Genomic DNA, 18,536 nt, shown 5'->3' on the forward strand with positions numbered 1-18,536 from the left:
CGCTTAGAAAAAAATAGTGGTTGGTAAAAATAAATGAATGTTTGATTAGCGATTTCTGTTTTTAAAAACGACATTAAAATGTATTAATATATATTTTTCTAAATCAGGTATTGTCGATGAGTGACGAGTTACGGCGAGCTTTATATGCGACGCCGAACGTTTCACTGGAGTGGATTTGCCAATACCAGAACTGGTGGGACACACCGAAATTCTTACGGAAGAGCACAGGTAATTAATTGATCTTATCAGAATTAACATTCATTTTCAATTGGCATTGACAATAAAATAATCACATTGGTTTGCATTTTTGTTTCTACAAAGGTTTTTGTGTTCATGTTTGCGTCTACTAAGAGATGTTTGTAAACCCGACTTTAATAAAATGAAAAGGTTAATTCTTGCATGACTCTAGCCTACTTTAAAAAAATGCGAAATAAGAATAAAGGTCTATTATTATTCTTTGCAAAATATAGTATGTAGGCTTGCAACCGAATATTCGTTTACTATTCGGTATTCGGCCGAATGTTCGGCAACAGCATTGTTGGTGTTTTATGATTTTGTTATTGTATATATAATATTTAATTAAACTTTTGAACTTTTAAATTTAAACAACTTTTGAAATATAAATTAACACATGAAGATTTTTTTCTGAATATTCACAACATACTTTATTATTACATGTTTATATTATTTAATATGAATCATTCAATGGTTACACGCATATGTTGTATCAATACAATAAAGTCATTTATTATATTCAATCTAACCATTTTCAAATAGAGGTCATCTATTTGGAAGCTATCATTGGTTCTTTGTCGCCAAATACAAGTACAAACAATATTTTTGATTATTTTTATTTACTTTATTAAGATTAGCATTCCGATATATAAGAAATAAATAATATGAGTATATAAAAAATATGGAATGTTTACGAAAGAAATAAGTGGGGAAATACATTTACATACATGTAAAAAATCGATTTTTTCATGATTTTACCATTTATTTTCTATCACATGTATTCAAGTATTCGGTATTCGGCGAATAGTATTCGGTCTCTAGAGCATGCCGAATATTCGGTATTCGGCATTTTGCCGAATAAACTATTCGTTGCAAGCCTAATATGTTTTATATTGATTTTATCATTAATTAATTAGTATTCAGGTTTAATTCGTTCCTCTACAAAAAAAATTATAAAAAACTAATTCTACTTTAAGTCTGATAATAAAATGGCGTTATACAATTGATAATATTTAACAACATAATAATGATCATGATTAATGATAATATGTTTCAGAATGATAATAGTTTTCTTATTAGTTTTATTTATGTGAATTAAAATAATCAATTCGTAGTTTATTTATTGCTATTTTACTTAAATGTTTTGGCCTTTTTTAACTTAACACTGCAAAATCTGAAATAAAAAAATACTCGTTTAGTTGAGTTTTAAGCTACATTTATAGCTGAACAAATTTCGTTAGTTTTGAAATAATTTGTGAACCATTAGAATGTTTTAATATTGTGATTTGAGTTTAAATTTACAAATGTTTAAGAGGCCTGTTAAGTCTCTTGAGGTTTCTTCTCAAAACGAAATGATGTAAGCAAAATTTTCGGTGTATAGTTATACTGCTTATTTCAGCAATTTGGTTCAAAATTCAATACAACTTGCGATACTTTCTTTTGTTGAATACTATATATTTGATTACCTTATAATCCTGCACAAGAAAATGTCAAGTTGCATCTGTTTTATATAATTAATGTGTATTATTATTGTTTAGAGAGAAATTATGTGGTCACTTACCAGCTCGAGCCGAAGGCTACATGTGGTCTCTAGTGTTCAGCACTTCCCAACATGGATTTTCACTAAATTCTATGTACAGGAAAATGCAACGACTCGAAAGTCCAGTACTAATTGTAATTCAAGATACCGATAATAATGTGAGTATATGGTTGTTTTTAGATTTTGTATTTTATTTTTCATATTTTATTATAATTGTAAATGAAAACAAAGTCTTAAAGAGAAATTATTAATTATATCATTCATGTTTATATATGGTGCGTGTTGTATGTATTTCTGTAGCTTATGAGATGAGATGGATGGATATAAATTAGCTTATCATTAATAAAAAGTCAAATTAGCCAGAAATAATTAGCAATAATATTGAATTTCAGGTATTTGGAGCTTTGACATCTTGCTCTCTCAAAGTGTCCGACCATTTCTATGGCACAGGGGAATCATTACTTTTCAAATTCAATCCTGATTTCCGAGTCTTTCACTGGAGTGGGGAAAATTTGTATTTTATTAAGGGAAATAATGAAAGTATTGCTATTGGTGCTGGAGAGTAAGTTGTATTCAATTACATAATAATATTAATTTTTTTATACATTCTTGGATATTGCCAATATTAAAAATTAATTATATCAATCAGTCGCAGTTAAGATGATTTAATATTATTAACATTTTGTTTCTACTTATTTATCATAGCTATTTTTCTATATGTTTAATATAATACTAAATATGTTGTTAAACAAATTACAGTGGCAAATTTGGGCTTTGGCTTGATGGAGACTTATATCAAGGGCGTTCACAGCGCTGTAGTACATATGCAAATGAACCACTTGCCCCTCAAGAGGATTTTGTGGTCAAAACACTTGAGTGCTGGGCATTCCTGTAATAAACTAAATATTTTGTATAGCACCCTAAGGCCTTTGTTAAACCTCTAATCAAAATTCTTGACCACACACTATTAGAAGCCAAACTACTGCGAAAACAAACTTATCTTAACTGCATATGGATAACAAAAATTATATTCTCAAAAGTAGCTGATTGTGAAATATGAAAAATTCAAGTGCAAAAACAAATTAATATTTTAGTATGATTATATAAATAGCAATAGGATGTATGTTTTCATATGCATATTTATTTTATTTTACATATGTGTGCATATGGGGCATACGAGTATATGATACTATATGTTACACACATTATGCATATGATATCTATATATTATATAATATATATATATATATACATATATAATATATATACATATATAATATATATTATATATATATATATATATATATATAATCATATGTTTACAAAATATAAATGTTGGAATGTTAGTGAGTGTGTGTGGAAAGATAATTATACTTGTGAATTCTCTGATTAATTTGTTGTCTATATTATGTTTTGTTTATATAGCTAATAATTTTGATAATCATAAATGAAAATCAATAAAATTGAATATTATTTGTTTGTGATGAAATTGAGATATTTTTCACAAGTTATAATTAGGTCATATCTTCACATTTAATAACAAAATTAATTTGCTTTCTCTTTATAATGGGAACAGTTATGTTACATATCGAGGCGTATTTCTATATTTGAATATTCCTGGTCAGTTTTAATTTAATTAACATTCATTTATTTTGTATTGGTAGTCTACTTTATACTTCAGTTCTTTTTCTTTTATTTTTAAATAAGTTTAAACTCAATTTTTATAAATATAGATGTCTATCTTATTAATATTTAATTATAGATTATATGAGAGTGTATAAATTTTGTACTTATATGTGCATGTGTAGACCTGTAATAAATTGTGCTGAGTATATGAGTGTTTGTAGAGCAGCTGTTAATTGTTAAAATGTAGATTGTATCCAAAGAAGTAGAAACTCAGGTCATGTTGATGAAGTAGACTTGTCAAATTAATTGTTTTTAGATGTCTAAGTCATATTTTTTAATTTTTTATTACCATTATACCTTTGCCTGCATTATGTTAATAATCAATGCATAATTTTACAAATTGCTTTGTCACATAAGTGACTCGATAATACATCAACCGTATGGTTTACAATGAAATCCGAAAACAGTAAAATGTGCATGTTTAAAACATATTCAGTTTTTCATAAGTTTTATTATGCATTGTTTTATGATATTGATCTTTGTATATAATTTATAATTAAACAACTATGTATTTATTTACTCAAAATTAAATTTTATAAATATGGTATATGTTTGTCTTTTTGAATTTATTTATGTAAATGAAATTCAATTAATGCAAATAATGACAAATAAAAAATACTAATATGTACAGAGATTCACAGTGATGAAGGTGAATTGCATTATTTGATTTGAATCAGGCTCACATTTTTTTAACTTTATAATTTGTAGCAAAATTTTCTTGTTAAAATGCCCAAATAGTATGAATAATAATTCAAATTTGAAATTTTGTTCTATATTGACGCGATACATTATCCAATAATACACAGCATTTCAAAATTATTTAGTACTGATTTCAGTGTAATTCTCCTTCAAAGCTGAATTTTTGAGGGGGCCAACATTAACAGGTTGGACGCCATCTTTTAAAAAAAGCGACTTTTTATTCATAATTGTTTGTGAATAATTTTATCCATATAATAAACAAAATTAAAACATTTATGTCGCAGAATAGGTAATAAAATATTTCACAATGAAGATAATTAATTAGTTTGTAATCGTATATCTCTTTGCAAAGTATGAAATAGCCTTATGTTGGCACCCTTATATTATAACTTTATATCAATGATAAATAAGTGATGTTTTGTTTTTATGTTAAAGTCATAACAAATGATAATATTTATGTTTAGTCTATTTAAATATATATGGAAATGTCATTAGTTTTGCAGACTGCATGAATAAAAATCTTTACAAGGTTTTCATTTTCGACTGTGTTCGTTATTTGAAGATATATCAAAAGTGAAATGTTATTTTATCAAACCCCAAAGTTAACTTATGCCAAAAAATAATATCCCTAAAATATATAGGGTTATCCCTAAGATATTCATCATAATTTTTTATGAAGATAATTTCATTTGACTCTACGTCAGGCTTTAATATAAAATTAAATTTCAGATGATAAAATGAAATTATATTAACATTTGAGGAAGAATAAGGAGTTTTAAATTTTATGCCAAAACAAGCGCTAATGGATTATTATTAAACTCAGGATTATTATGGTAAATATTCATATCGGTTTAAAAAACATAAATTTTAAAATTATTTTGTTATCGGGTAAAGAAAGACCCATTTATTTTTATATGAACAAATTTAGTCATAGGACAACACATATAATAATTATTTTGCTCTGCATATCATATACTAAAAATGTTTAATACTATAGTGTCAGATTCATAAATGAAATTTAATCGTAATGATTTTGTTGTCGCCATATAATAGTTTTTTTTTTTCTCTTAAATTGGGAAAGGTTATAACCAAATACTAATATGTTTATAAATCGCCCAGGACCTAAAGACGTTTTTTTGGTTGACTTTTAAGCAACAGACAGAACATAAATTTATTCAAAACTGTCTTTTTTAATAATTATTAAAAAATGAAAAACTATATATTTTTTAGTTTCTACTTATTTAACTAAATTTTTGGTATACCTATTGATCACTATTGTGAACAAACCCAATAAATTGTTTTTTATTTTTAAATATCATACCATCATAGAAATTAATAATTTAGTTTCTAGTTGTTTTTGTTTAGAATTCTTTCAATCACTAATTGCTCATTCCGGATATAAACAACTTCTTTTTAAATATTTGTGTATTATACCAAGTATTAATTGGCCTAAACAGTTTGTTATTCGAATTAGGCAATTTAAAGAATGTGACCAAAACCATAATGACCAGTTTTTAGCAAAATAATCAATTTGCTCTTTTATTCTGGACTTTAACCTGTGTTTATTACCTGAAATATAATGGTTTAATTATATATTAAATATCGAGTAAAATCACTTTTTAGAGAACAAAACACTTAGATTATATGAGTGACGTCTTAATTGATGAGATTCTAATTTATTCATTTTTACAATTTGAAAACTTTGATTTGGTTTCATACAATATATTTTTTATTAAATATATTATATAGAAACTAATGAGATTAACATAAAATAAACGCAACAAGAAGAATGTTAATTTAGAAGAATGATACTTTTCAGTAATTTATAGGCTGCACATTGATAAGTAAAATAAAATGATCTTTTTTAGAAGGTTTAAATTAATGTTCAGTTTTTACCTTTATATAATGAGTCAGAAGAAATGAAGCGAATTCAGTGTTTTAATGTCTTCAATAAGAATTAAAAAATAGACAAATTCATTTAAATAATTATGATACCTTGTGGTATTGCTACTTTCCATGTACATTTGATTATATATAAAATTTCGTTATATTTAACATATACTTTTAATAATAATGATTAAATATTTTTAAATACATGTAGTGAAAATGTTAACAATGTTTTAAAGAACATACAGCAAACATTATTTTCTTCAATTGGTGTTAATCAAAAACACTATTTGGATTATTTGAAATTTGATTTATTTCATAACTATACTTGGAGTATTTACAATTATTCTTGATTTGCTATATAATAAAGCATTCATACTATTTAAATTTAATTTTATTGTTAATTTTAGTTGAAAATGAAAACTTGCAGTTTGTATTGAAAAAATGCAATAATGGAGCGAATGAGTCACATTATCAAATAGATGATATGTTTTATGGTAATTAGTTTACCATATTTTCATATTCTAGTCAATTATTATGATTTACATTTATACATTATATAATGTTTAGCATTGTGTTGATTAATATGAAGCTAGAATTTCTGATATGATATGTATATCACCTAAATTGTGTAATTAATGTTGCTGACAAAAGTAGTGGCTATTGAGCTGCCGAGTACTCCAATATTTGTTTGATTATGAATTATTTTGTACACATTACCTTTGATACCTCAATTTAAAGATCTTGGATTATATATTGGATTGGCGATTATATATAAAAGATTAAATTAAATGAGACGAATTATTTTTGTGAAAAAATGGTTCCAAATAGAATAGCAGAATAAATAATAGATATATTCGATTATGAAGAAAATGATTGTGAAAGATCTTTCAGATTATTTGTTACCATATATGATTTGAGACCTGAATTATTTATGCATGATGTGCATAAAACTTATTTTTCAAAAATTATTTCTTTTATATATTTCAAACTGAATAATTTTAATTTCTGTTCAATTTTTGGAATATGCTAAGACAGTGCTTTAAAGTACTCGCCAGCTCTGGCCTTCACGTGGTGTTTTAGAATCAAATTGTGATTGATATTTCAACTTGATTAGTAAGATGTAAAGTATATTTCTGTAAATAAATAATATTATTATATAATTTCTCATTTTAAATTCGATTGTCTTACATTTAATTACGAACATACATACAAGCCATAAATAATTATTTGTCTGCTTTTTCGACATTAAAACATATTTTGTATAACTTAAAAAAAAAATACAGTTAATACAATTTTTGTATGCTATTTGTCTAAATTATTTTACAAATATATTGAAACATTTTTTTTTATTCTGTAAATTAATAAATATTTTGATAAAACAATTATTCTTTGTAAAGCAAAATCTCAATGTGAAGTTTTCATGAAGAATGTTGCTGCGGCTGAATAAAAAAACTTTTTTATTGGATATAAATATATTTTTATCATATACATATATGTATTAATATATTTTTATACATAATTTTCTAAATAAATTCAAGCAATAGTAGTAAAATTATTTGCTTAGTACTAATAACTAAGTCGTAAAATCTGCATTAAATTGCAGTAAAATCAACAAATAAGTAGCAGCTGCGCCAAATCCCTGAAATAGAAAAAAATTATGCTTTAAAAAATGCAATCTTTTGGTTTTAAGTAAAGAAAAAAATATATTTTACTGTTGATTATTTATTCGAGAGAAAATAATATGCTTTTAGAATAATTGTGTGCGGATATAACCTCAGCTTTAATTCGGTTTTGATATAAATAGAGTATTATAATACTCTAATAATTAATTAAATAATTGAAAATTTCAAATAATTTTTAGGGTACTAGGCGTAAAATTGTTTCAGCTATAAAATCCTTTTCCATTTAAAATAGGCTTCAGATTTCTTGAGAAATAAATAAAAGATTTATATTTTCAACTTAAAATGGATAATTATGAAGACGAAGAATGTCATACTAAAATAACTAAACTTTGATTTATAAATTTTATATTATCCGACTAAATATTTTTTTGTATTAACCCTTTCCACTCGCGAATTCCGAGATTTATATGAATTTTGCCGCCGGAGCGGGACATTCGAGTGGAGAGGGTTTGCTTTTACTGATAGAATTTGTTTCAATTACAAGCAGTAAAGATCATATTGTAAAGAAAAGTATAAATTACAGTAAATATTTATATATCAGACTTTTGTATTTAGAATCTTGAGGACGATAGAAGTAAGTCTCGGAAATTTTATGCAAATACATAACATTCTTTTACAAATCGTACGGATTTAAAAAAAAATAAAATGTCACATTTTAGAATTGTCTGATATTTTTTACAGATATTCTTATATATAAAAATGGATCGCAAAATGTGTTGGTAAGCGCATAACTCAACAACGCCTGGACTAATTTGGCCAATTCTTTTTTAAAATGTTCGTTGAAGTCCAAGGATGGTTGTTACGCGAGAAAAAAACGAATAATTGCCGGGAAAACCCTAAAAATAACCCTTTTCTTTTTAATCGAGTAGGCAACGCAATTTGTAAAAAAAATGATCTGTGTCATGACATTTTGTGTAGTTTTTGGTAATCTAATTTTGAATATATTTATATAAACATAGATATATCTTTCTATTAATCAAGCTATATTGGCAGCCAAAAACATTGATGTACATTAATTAAATTTCAAAATTCAAGAACAAATTACAGGCGAATCAGTTGATTCGACAACTAACCAAGACGATCCACCGGAGTTTTTAAATTCGCTGGATTTGCTAGGATTGTCACCTCACAATCTTCAATTAAAGGTTGGATCGGCAATTATAATGTTGCGAAATATCGACCAACTATATTCAAAGGATAGTATAAAGCAGAAGATGTTCTCGCACCATGCATTCCAATGCGTTTCCAGTGCGTTTATGGTATCATTAAGTGTTTGTGGTATTAATTAGAAAACCCATGTTTCTCACATGGAAAATTGTATGTTGTTTGTTTCCGTATTGGAAAACCATCAGATTTGTTTGTCTATGCGCCAGGTAATCAAACAAAAACATCGTTTATCACAAAGCACTACAATGAAAATTGAACTGATTTTTGAATTATGATTTACATTATTACAATTACTTACTTTTAAATGCTTATAGTGTTTAATTATTTTTAATTCACACCGAATGATTACCAGGGTGACGGTTCTGTTCAGGATAATTTTTTGCAAAGAATAGAAAAAAGGTAGGCACAAAACACCGCCACATTACAATGTTTTTGACAGGACGAAGTCTGTCGGGCCGGCTAGTTACACATAAAATCATTTGACACGTATTTTAGGATTTAGCTGACAAAAAATTTATTTACGTAAATAATTACTATTGAAATATGGTTGGTTTGCTCAATTTCCATGAACATACTTTGCGTTAAATTAAATATCTCCAGTTGTGCTGATCGGATCAGTATCAATTTTATTCATAATGAAGTCCACTTTATAATATTTGACAAAAAGAATTATGTTTTTGCAATTTTCTTAACAATAACAACCCCTAAATGTTTACTAAGGTTTTACCCTACCCTTCCCCCAACTTGAATTGATTGAAAAAAAGACATATTTTTTATTTTTTTCTCTGCTACTAAATTCTTCTTAGAATTCGTTGGAGACTCTGTTACATCGAAAGATAATAAATATTTTCGAGCGCGAGTCGCGCTTTCCACGTCGGAGACCTCAAAGACTTGTACTCATATTGTCCATTTCGAATGCCCATCTTATTGTTTTTTTTGTTGAAAAATATTTTATAATTTTGTTTATGAGGATAAATGAATATAGTCCAAAAAATTTATCAGAGGAGAGCGGGGCTTGAAGGTCCGCGGGTAAAAAGGACCACTTCCAATATCTCAGAAACAAGTGAAGTTAGAAATTGTTTAAGAATAATATTTGAAAGTAAATATTATTTTTAAATGGTATGTTTAAGTTGGGTTCGAGCATTTTTTCTAATTATAGAAAAAAAATTCCATATATAATAAAATAAAAATTATACTGTTCCGATCAGCACAACTGGAGATATTTAATTTAACGCAGAGTGTGTTCATGGAAATTGAGCACATCACGTGGGTGAAATATGGATTTAATTAGTAAATATTTACGTAAATTAATTTTTTTCAGCAAAATCCTGAAATACGTTTCAAATGATTTTCTGTACAATATATGTAAAAAAATTTGTCTGCATTTAGGTTTGTAAAAGAATAACTCATAAGTAAGAGTTTATTTAGTTTTCATAGTAGATTCTTTATGCATATAGTAAAATGAAGATTTCACATGATTAGAAAACTCCTATTTTGGGCTAAATATGACACTTAGGATTGACTACATTATATGTATTATCTTCTTTTTGAAGTAGAAAGGAAGAAGATTATATTTATTTTAGATTGATGTTTTCATAAATTCATTATCACAAAGTATTTTGTCATTAATTTTTTTAATTACTTACATTGTAGAGTAAAGTGTAATCAAGTGGAAACATTCCGCTGCAAGAAATCTTCAGATCTCTGTGCAGCATTTGTAGGGAAAATGATAGTAGTCTTGGCTTCAGAGATTGAGGTGTTGCCTCACTTATCAGGATTTCATGTACGATACTTGTACTGCGTTTGGCCTGAAAATAAAATTAATTTGATTCAGTAATTAATCTTTATAGAGCGAAATCCATAATATGCAATTTGTATATTATCATGTTGTTTGCAACTATCATATAGATTTAATAGAAATTAATTGATGATGTTATAATTGCCATAACAAAATAAATGAATATCAAACCATTTCAAGGTGCAGATTTAAATACGGAAATATGGATAAAATGTTATATATGAACAAAGTGGCCCTATTTAAAATTGGCTTAGTACCGATTTCGTGACAGTAAATCGTGAAGAATGCCATAATCACAATCCATTTAGTGATTCTTATCTCTAAAGAATGGACCAAAGAGCAAAGAACGCTACCGCCACTGAATTACTGTATTTTTATGAACATTTTACTTAAAAGGTAAGTTTGTACATTTGTATTCTTTCTTTTATGCATCATAAGTTATAACACATATATTATACGCATATTGGCAAAAATTTGAAACTGTTTGGTTATAGCTTGTTTTATTAATTGCCTAAATAGAACAATGACATATTGTCCCTCAGATATAAGCTGGTCCTTCTTATGATGCATCAAGGTATTCTTGCGAGTGTAAATGGCAATTGTTATTTTCAACCTCACAAGTTGTTACAACCTTTTGCACTTTGATAATAAATAAAAATAGCTGTTGACATAGTGTCAATAACTTGCATCCGCATCACGAAAGAGTCACCTATTCTGATTAGGGAAAAATGAAACTATTTTTTAAATAGAACGTTTTAGTGAAAAACGGTATTGGTTCAAAGACCTCACCATTCAAGGTGTTAAAAGGATATATTATTGAAGATATGGCTTTCTAGAAACTACTTCAAATTTTAATGAATTTCAAAAATGGGCCATTCATTCATTTTAGTTAACTGAACACATATTTAGGATTTTGCTGAATGTTTTTGTTAAAAAATTTTTAACTTTACTTATTTTTGAGATATTGGTAGTGGACCTTTTCACCCCCGGTCCCTTCAAGTCCCGCTATGATAATTTCTTTTGGACTAATATTTATTTGTCTGCATAAACAAATTATAAAATAAAGAAACAAAAAGATGGGCAATCGAAATGGACAAATGAGTACAAGTCTTTGAGGTCCGCGACGTGCAAAGCACGACTCGTGCTCGAAAATATTTAATATCTGTCGATGTAACAGAGTCTCAAACGAATTGTGAAAAGAATTTTGTAGCAGAGAAAGAAAGAAGAAATTTGTTTTTTTTTATCAATCGATTCAAGTTAGGGGAAGGGTAGGTAAAACCGCAGTGAACATTTAGGGGTTGTTATTGTTAAGAAAGTTGCAAAAACATATTTTTTCATTATTATTATTATAAAGTTCACTTCAATATGAGTAAAATAAAATGAAACTAGTGGTGTATGGCATCGTGCTTTAAGGAAAATAGCTCGAACTTCTCGCAGCTTAACGAAATGTTCGAGAAATATTAAATATTTTCAAATAGATTAATTATATTAGATATTTATTTATGAGAATTATATAAACTGAATTACAAAGTTAAAATTATTTATTTAAAGTATGTAAGTGAGCTTTAGAACTTTAGCAAGAATTAAAATCAAAATCTGAATTATTTTCGATATAAAACAAAAATTTTTTTTCCAAATTTTCAAAGAAAAAGAATTTTTTTTTCCAAAATCGATTGTTTCGTTAACAGAAGAAAGTTTTTTGAATCATTCAAATCGAGTGCTTAGTTCTCTCAAAAACAGCCATTTTTTGTGTCCGTATCTTTGAAACGGCTGGACCTCCCTTTGCCAAAATCACTTCTCCCCATCATTACAAATTGAATGTTTTTCAGATCATTTAAATCGGATGCTCTGTTCTGCCAAAATCTCGATTTCTATTTTTTGCATTATCTGCTCCGTATCTCCGTAACGGCTGGGCCTGCCAAAAAACTAATCAGCACATCTTCCTATCAATAGGAATTGAATGTTTTTTGAACTATTCAAATCGGTTGATCCGTGCTGCCGAAAACGTGAACGAAAAAATGCGGACATACAAAACACACACACATCCATTTTTTCTGAGGTATGCTAAAATGTTCAGAAACCTTCAAAACGTGAAGATATGCAAAAATTTTCTTTTTCGATTTTTGGCCCATTACTATAACTACCCTATGGGTAGTTAATAATACTGATTCGATCAGCACAACCGAAGATATTTGATTTAACGCAGAGGATATTCATAGAAATTGAGCAAATCACGTAGAAATTTTTTTATCTGCAAAATCCTGAAATACGTGTCGAATGATTTTATGTATAATATCTGTTGAAGAAAATCAGACAATTTTAAAATGTGGCATTTTATTTTTCCCAAAATCCGTACGATTTGTAAAAGAATGTCATTACAGTACTACTACTAACCTCTTTGAAATATAATTCGCAAGAAGAGCATAATCCTACTAATGCCATAATAGTAAGAATAACCCATAAACAAAGGGCAGTTAAATAGCTTTTTTCGTCTGGTAAAAGTTCTTTCTTTTGTGTGTACAATGTGATTAGTGATATGTAAAAAGTATTAAATATTGTTGTTTGATATAACATCACAGTAAACGAAGTTATTATTGGACTGTAGAATGTGGCAATTGATGTTAATAAATCAGATAACTTTAGTTCAATTTTGAGAATAGTTCGTATTGCTTTTTCTACCAAATGGTTTTTAGTGGTCTTTTGCAATATCCGCATGTCATATCTAGACAACCGTTGTAAATTAATTTTTTCTTTTAAATTAATATGCACGGACAAATTTAGATGAGAATTATTGTCATGTTTAAATAACTTTTCCCATAATAACAAAATCAGATTTTCGTTCAAAATTTGAGTTCGTTGATATACCAAATATATCAAATGCATGCATATACCAAAATACATTGTTATATAAATTGTTGGGTATATATAAATAGTAGTCAAAGTTATACCAATTAAACCGCCATATAATTTATAATCATTTAGGCACAAAAAATATACAACTACCGTTGCTTTTAGTAAATAACAAATAATTAAAAGTGCTGACCATATTTTTAAATTTTTAAAAACTTTTATACGTTCTTCTTTAGTAAAATAAGTATCTATAGTATTAAAAACGCTTAACATTTTAGTAAAGAATTTTGCAGTTCTTATGCAAAGTATAGGCATAAAAATAATAAAAATAATTGAAAAGAATATTTGAAGCATATTTCCAACATGCAAAACAACTCCGTCAGTTTGTTCGAGTAATTGATAAAAATCTGGCTGTAGCACACAGTAAATACAGAAGCAGAATAATATTTGTGAAAATGCACATTGAAGTATTCCAATTTTACTGATTTCATCTTGTTTGCAAATTTTCGAATGAAACACACGAACTGGTATTAAGCACAAAACTCTAGCGAAAAACAATGTTATAAAACTGGCTTCATAAACATTATTTGGACACAGAATATATTTTATTATGAAACACTGTTTTTTCCTCATAGTTGGCGAATATATATAATTTACAAGAATTATGTAGAAAAGTGCTTGTGTAATACCATTCGATTTTCTGACTGATTATACATAATTAGAAGTATAGAGCATTTAGATTCACGATTTTGATCAAACATTTCGAATATTTTTATAGTTTATTGCTACTTGTTCTATTAATGCACAAAATATGTTTTTCTATAATTAGGCTGTACACGCGTTCGTAAATTCATATATATTTCTGTATATATATACTTTTATATTATATTTTAGAGAAATAACAAATAATGATTATCATTTTTTTTATATATTTCAATAATTTATATATTAGGTTTTCACGAACTTATTTGATGAATCTCGATTCTCGAATCGTTTATAACTTTTGTGCCTCACAAAGCGACGATCGACCAAACCTTTTCTTTGTAATTAGATGAAAAGTGTAGATTTTTCCGTCCAAGGAAAAATTTTTAGGTTGTAATTTTGAACCGATTTTCAAAATTCAAACGTTTCCAAATTGATTGGGAATCGCGTTGATTAGTTTCTGGTACTAAAATATTATAGGCCTACAAAAGCGGTTAAATTATAAAAATCAATGCTTTGAATTAAGCTCCGCGTTTAAGCGATTCTAATCAGAATCAATTCTGAAGCATATGCACTCTAGACAATACTAGAATATGATATATTCATATTCGCTTTCTGTTGTGTTGGTTGCTACTGATTACAGTTCATGTCCACACTGAAAGCTACTGATTACAGTTTACCTTCACACCCTGGACAATATTAGAATATGATATATTCATGGTTCACGCCTGAATAAAACACCTATTTAGAATAGGAAATTAATAAAATTAAATTTGCATTAAACCAATTAGTCTGATTTATGCAATTTCAAGATATTATAATTTATAAGTATGTTTGAAACAAATGAATTGGTAATCGTATTGATTATACAGCGCGACACTAAAATTTTTTTCTGAGATGTTATGATGAATTTTAAGTAATTCCAGGACGCTAATTCCGAAAACAGTAACAGAAATTTGCTAACAGCTTTAGTTTTTTTAGATATGTCAATAAGCTAGTTTTGACTCAAATTACAATAAAAAATACAACATATTTCATGCTTTCAAAAGTCTTTTTATATGATTTTCGAGCATGGACAAGGCCTGACTGATTTTGTCATAAGCTCCAACAGTTGTCAGCCATCATCTGAATGTTCTATCTTCCTTGATAATTTAACAATTATCAATATTATCCTCTTATTGATAATTATTATCGCCTGATGGTCAACATCATCAAAGTACAAAACCCCCACCCTTACATCCACGAAATAGTAATTCTTTGGGATCCAAGGTTTTATTTGCTGGTTTTGCTATGTCTTAAGACTAGATAGAATTCTATGGTTAGTATGTTTTCGACAAACATAGGAAATCTATATAGAACTCCGTAAAGATCGTATTTCAACCACTTTAAAACTGAATTGCGCAATAAAGCTAAAACATGGGTATGTTTACGTTACTATTCAGAAGAAATAAGAAATGCTATAATTTTAATACCCCCATTATTTAGAAAAAAACCTCAGAATCACCACGACGATTGGTTCTTCTGTGTGGTAAATACCAATGAAATAAATTCAGACAATAGAAGCAAATGGTCATAAAACCATACAAACCCAATGGTATTGAGGTCTACTTATGATCAGCTACACAATTCCTATCTATACTAATGATGAACAACCTAGAACATCAACATCTCCTGCCTACCAAGTAATGGATGCAGAAACCAACGTTAAAAGAGAAGACAGGAGGAATTAAAAACTGATATGATTCGCCCATGGGATCCATCTCAGAGGGCTGTAACTTCTTAATTGAGCTGACCTCACAAAGCGATCTACCCTGGACCCCAAAGAATTACTATTTCGTGGACGTGAGGGTGGGAGTTTTGTACTCTGATGATGCTAGGACTAATTGGGGTAGTCCTCTAAAACACAAAACTGGAGCTGTTACGAAAAAGTGGAAGGTATATTTAAAATCAACGTGCAATTCCAAGGAGATTTTAAAAAAAGTACGAGGAAAAAAGCGAAAAAGGAGATTTTAGAAAAAAGTTCGAGCATCCATTAATCACGTGATCTGTTTTTTAGGGACTTTTGGTTCCCCTTCTCCCTCTTGGTGATACGTCGTGATATTTGGAATTGCCCTCCTCACCCACCTAACATCACGTGTATTTTTAATTACGCAAAATTTTTCGAACTATTTTTTCCAGGTCCAGCAAATTTACGAAAAAAACGTAAATTTTTTGCATTTGTAACTTTCCGTAGGGTAAGTTATTTTAATCGTTCAAAAATCGAAATCGAAATTTTTTGCATTTTTTCACGTTTTGAAGGTTTTTGAACATTTTGGCATATCTCAGAAAAACTTGATGTGCGTGTATGTATGGATACAATTTTTTGTCCATGTTTTCGGGCGCACGAATCAACCGATTTGAATGGTTCAAAAAACATTCGATTCCTATTTATAGGAAGATGTGCTGATTCAATTTGCAATGACGGGGAGAAGTGGTGATTAGTATTTGGCAAAGGCAAGTCCAGCGGGTTCGGAGTTACAGAGTTAAATGTGCAAAAAATGGCACTTTTGAGAGAACTAAGCGTCCGATTTGAGTGAGTCAAAGAAGTTTCTGCATGTTTTAACAAAATAATTGCTTTTGGAAAAAAATGTTTTTTGTATATCGTAAATAATTCAGATTTTAATTGTAATTCTGACTTAAGTTCTAATATACTTTAAACAAATACTTTCAACTGGTTACAGTATTTATTTATAATAATCTATTGGAAAACATTTAATATTCCTCAAGCATTTCGTTACGGTTCCGGAAGTTCCAGCATTTTGCCTTAAGACACAATGCCATACACACTTTTTTTTTGAAAATTTAGGTATTAAACAATACACGTCATATCTTACTAGACCTCCTCCCTCCCCCACGTCATTTTTCGTGATTTTTTGTCAAATCCCCCTTCCCATACAAAATTCACGTGAATAATGACGCCTCGTAACAAATATTTTTAGTGCCGTTTTTCATTTTTTTGTGTTGGTACGTAACTGCGCTTTCTTATAACCTAGAAAATGGAGCCGTGCAATTGCGAATATCGTGTTTGTTTTTATTATACAATGTTGAATCTAGTTATAGCATTAAATACTGTGATTATATTGTACTGTTTTAGTGTAAAAAGTGTTTAGTGATATTTGTGTGAATTGATTTTGTATATTCAATTCATTGGTGACTTTTTTCAATATTATTCTAATGGTAACCGAAAATACTGGTGAATCTGTGCATGTTAAAAGCTTAAAAGTGTAGACCACATGTATAATATGCTAAATTAGAAAATACAAAACTGTCATTAAAAGTGCAAGTAAGCTTAATTTCAAACAGTATGGTCGTTATTCTTATGCAGTTACTTAAAAGTGGATATAATTATGACTTTGATATTTATGGGCAATGTGTATGAGAAGTTTACATAAATACTCCAAAAAAACCTGGAGAAAAAATGTCAATGATGTGGAAAAAATATAAAATGTAAACTGTAACAGGTGGTTAATATATTATTATTATTGTGAAAATTCATATTTTAGTTTTCTATAAATATAATAACTCACACTTTTCCATTTTTAGGTATTGTCATTGCTCGAGTAAAAGTATTATTTGACTGATTTATGACTAGCTTTTTATAAGCATGTTTATTTTAAGTTAATGAATTTGCTTCAAGTATTTACATTCACATAATTTGGTCAACCTAATAATTATAATGCATTGGCATTGATGAACTGATGTAGCTATTATTAAGTGCAATATTAAAATCTAAAATGACTAAAAGTAGAAGAACCTTATGCATTTAGTTTCACCTTTTATTGTCATTTTAGTTTTTGTCAATAATTCCAATGATTCATGCTTATTTAGTTTAATCTTATTTTAATCATAATAAGCTAGTACTACAAAAACATATTTCAATCAGTTTGTTCGATAAACTTATTGAAATGTGCTTGAAATACAATTATAATCATAATTTTATTATAAATACTTTTATTTCCATAAGTAAAAGTATATATTGCTTATAATATACTTAATAAATTATCATTAGTTGATAAGTATTGCTTATAATTATATTATACCATAATAACTGTTACTTTCTTTGCAGGTGTTCTACGACTTGTATCGTCTGACATTGCCTAAATGATGTTGCCCACTTATCAAAAGGTTTAAATTACACTAATATTAGATGACAACCAACATTTGTATAAAGTAAGCTAATTAATGTGCAGACAACATCCCAAATCGCCTCAATCATTGTTGGACCAACTACAAAATATTTGACGACCAT

The 18,536-nt window shown here is 27.9% G+C and overlaps 1 protein-coding gene across 1 annotated transcript; it reads left to right on the forward strand.

Moving 5' to 3' along the window:
- Window positions 1–113: 113 nt before the first annotated feature.
- Window positions 114–2,687, forward strand: LOC113370610 (TLD domain-containing protein 2-like). Its single transcript, XM_026611303.1, is given in 5 exon segments — window positions 114–168; window positions 171–228; window positions 1,773–1,932; window positions 2,167–2,336; window positions 2,534–2,687. Coding segments are annotated over 5 exon segments (576 nt in total). The 5' UTR covers window positions 114–116; the 3' UTR covers window positions 2,670–2,687.
- The last annotated feature ends 15,849 nt before the right edge of the window (window positions 2,688–18,536 follow it).

This window comes from Ctenocephalides felis, unplaced genomic scaffold (assembly GCF_003426905.1).
Source record: "Ctenocephalides felis isolate EL2017-DRISC unplaced genomic scaffold, ASM342690v1 CF-g0.4_SCAFFOLD_01492, whole genome shotgun sequence".
NCBI lineage: Eukaryota > Metazoa > Arthropoda > Insecta > Siphonaptera > Pulicidae > Ctenocephalides > Ctenocephalides felis.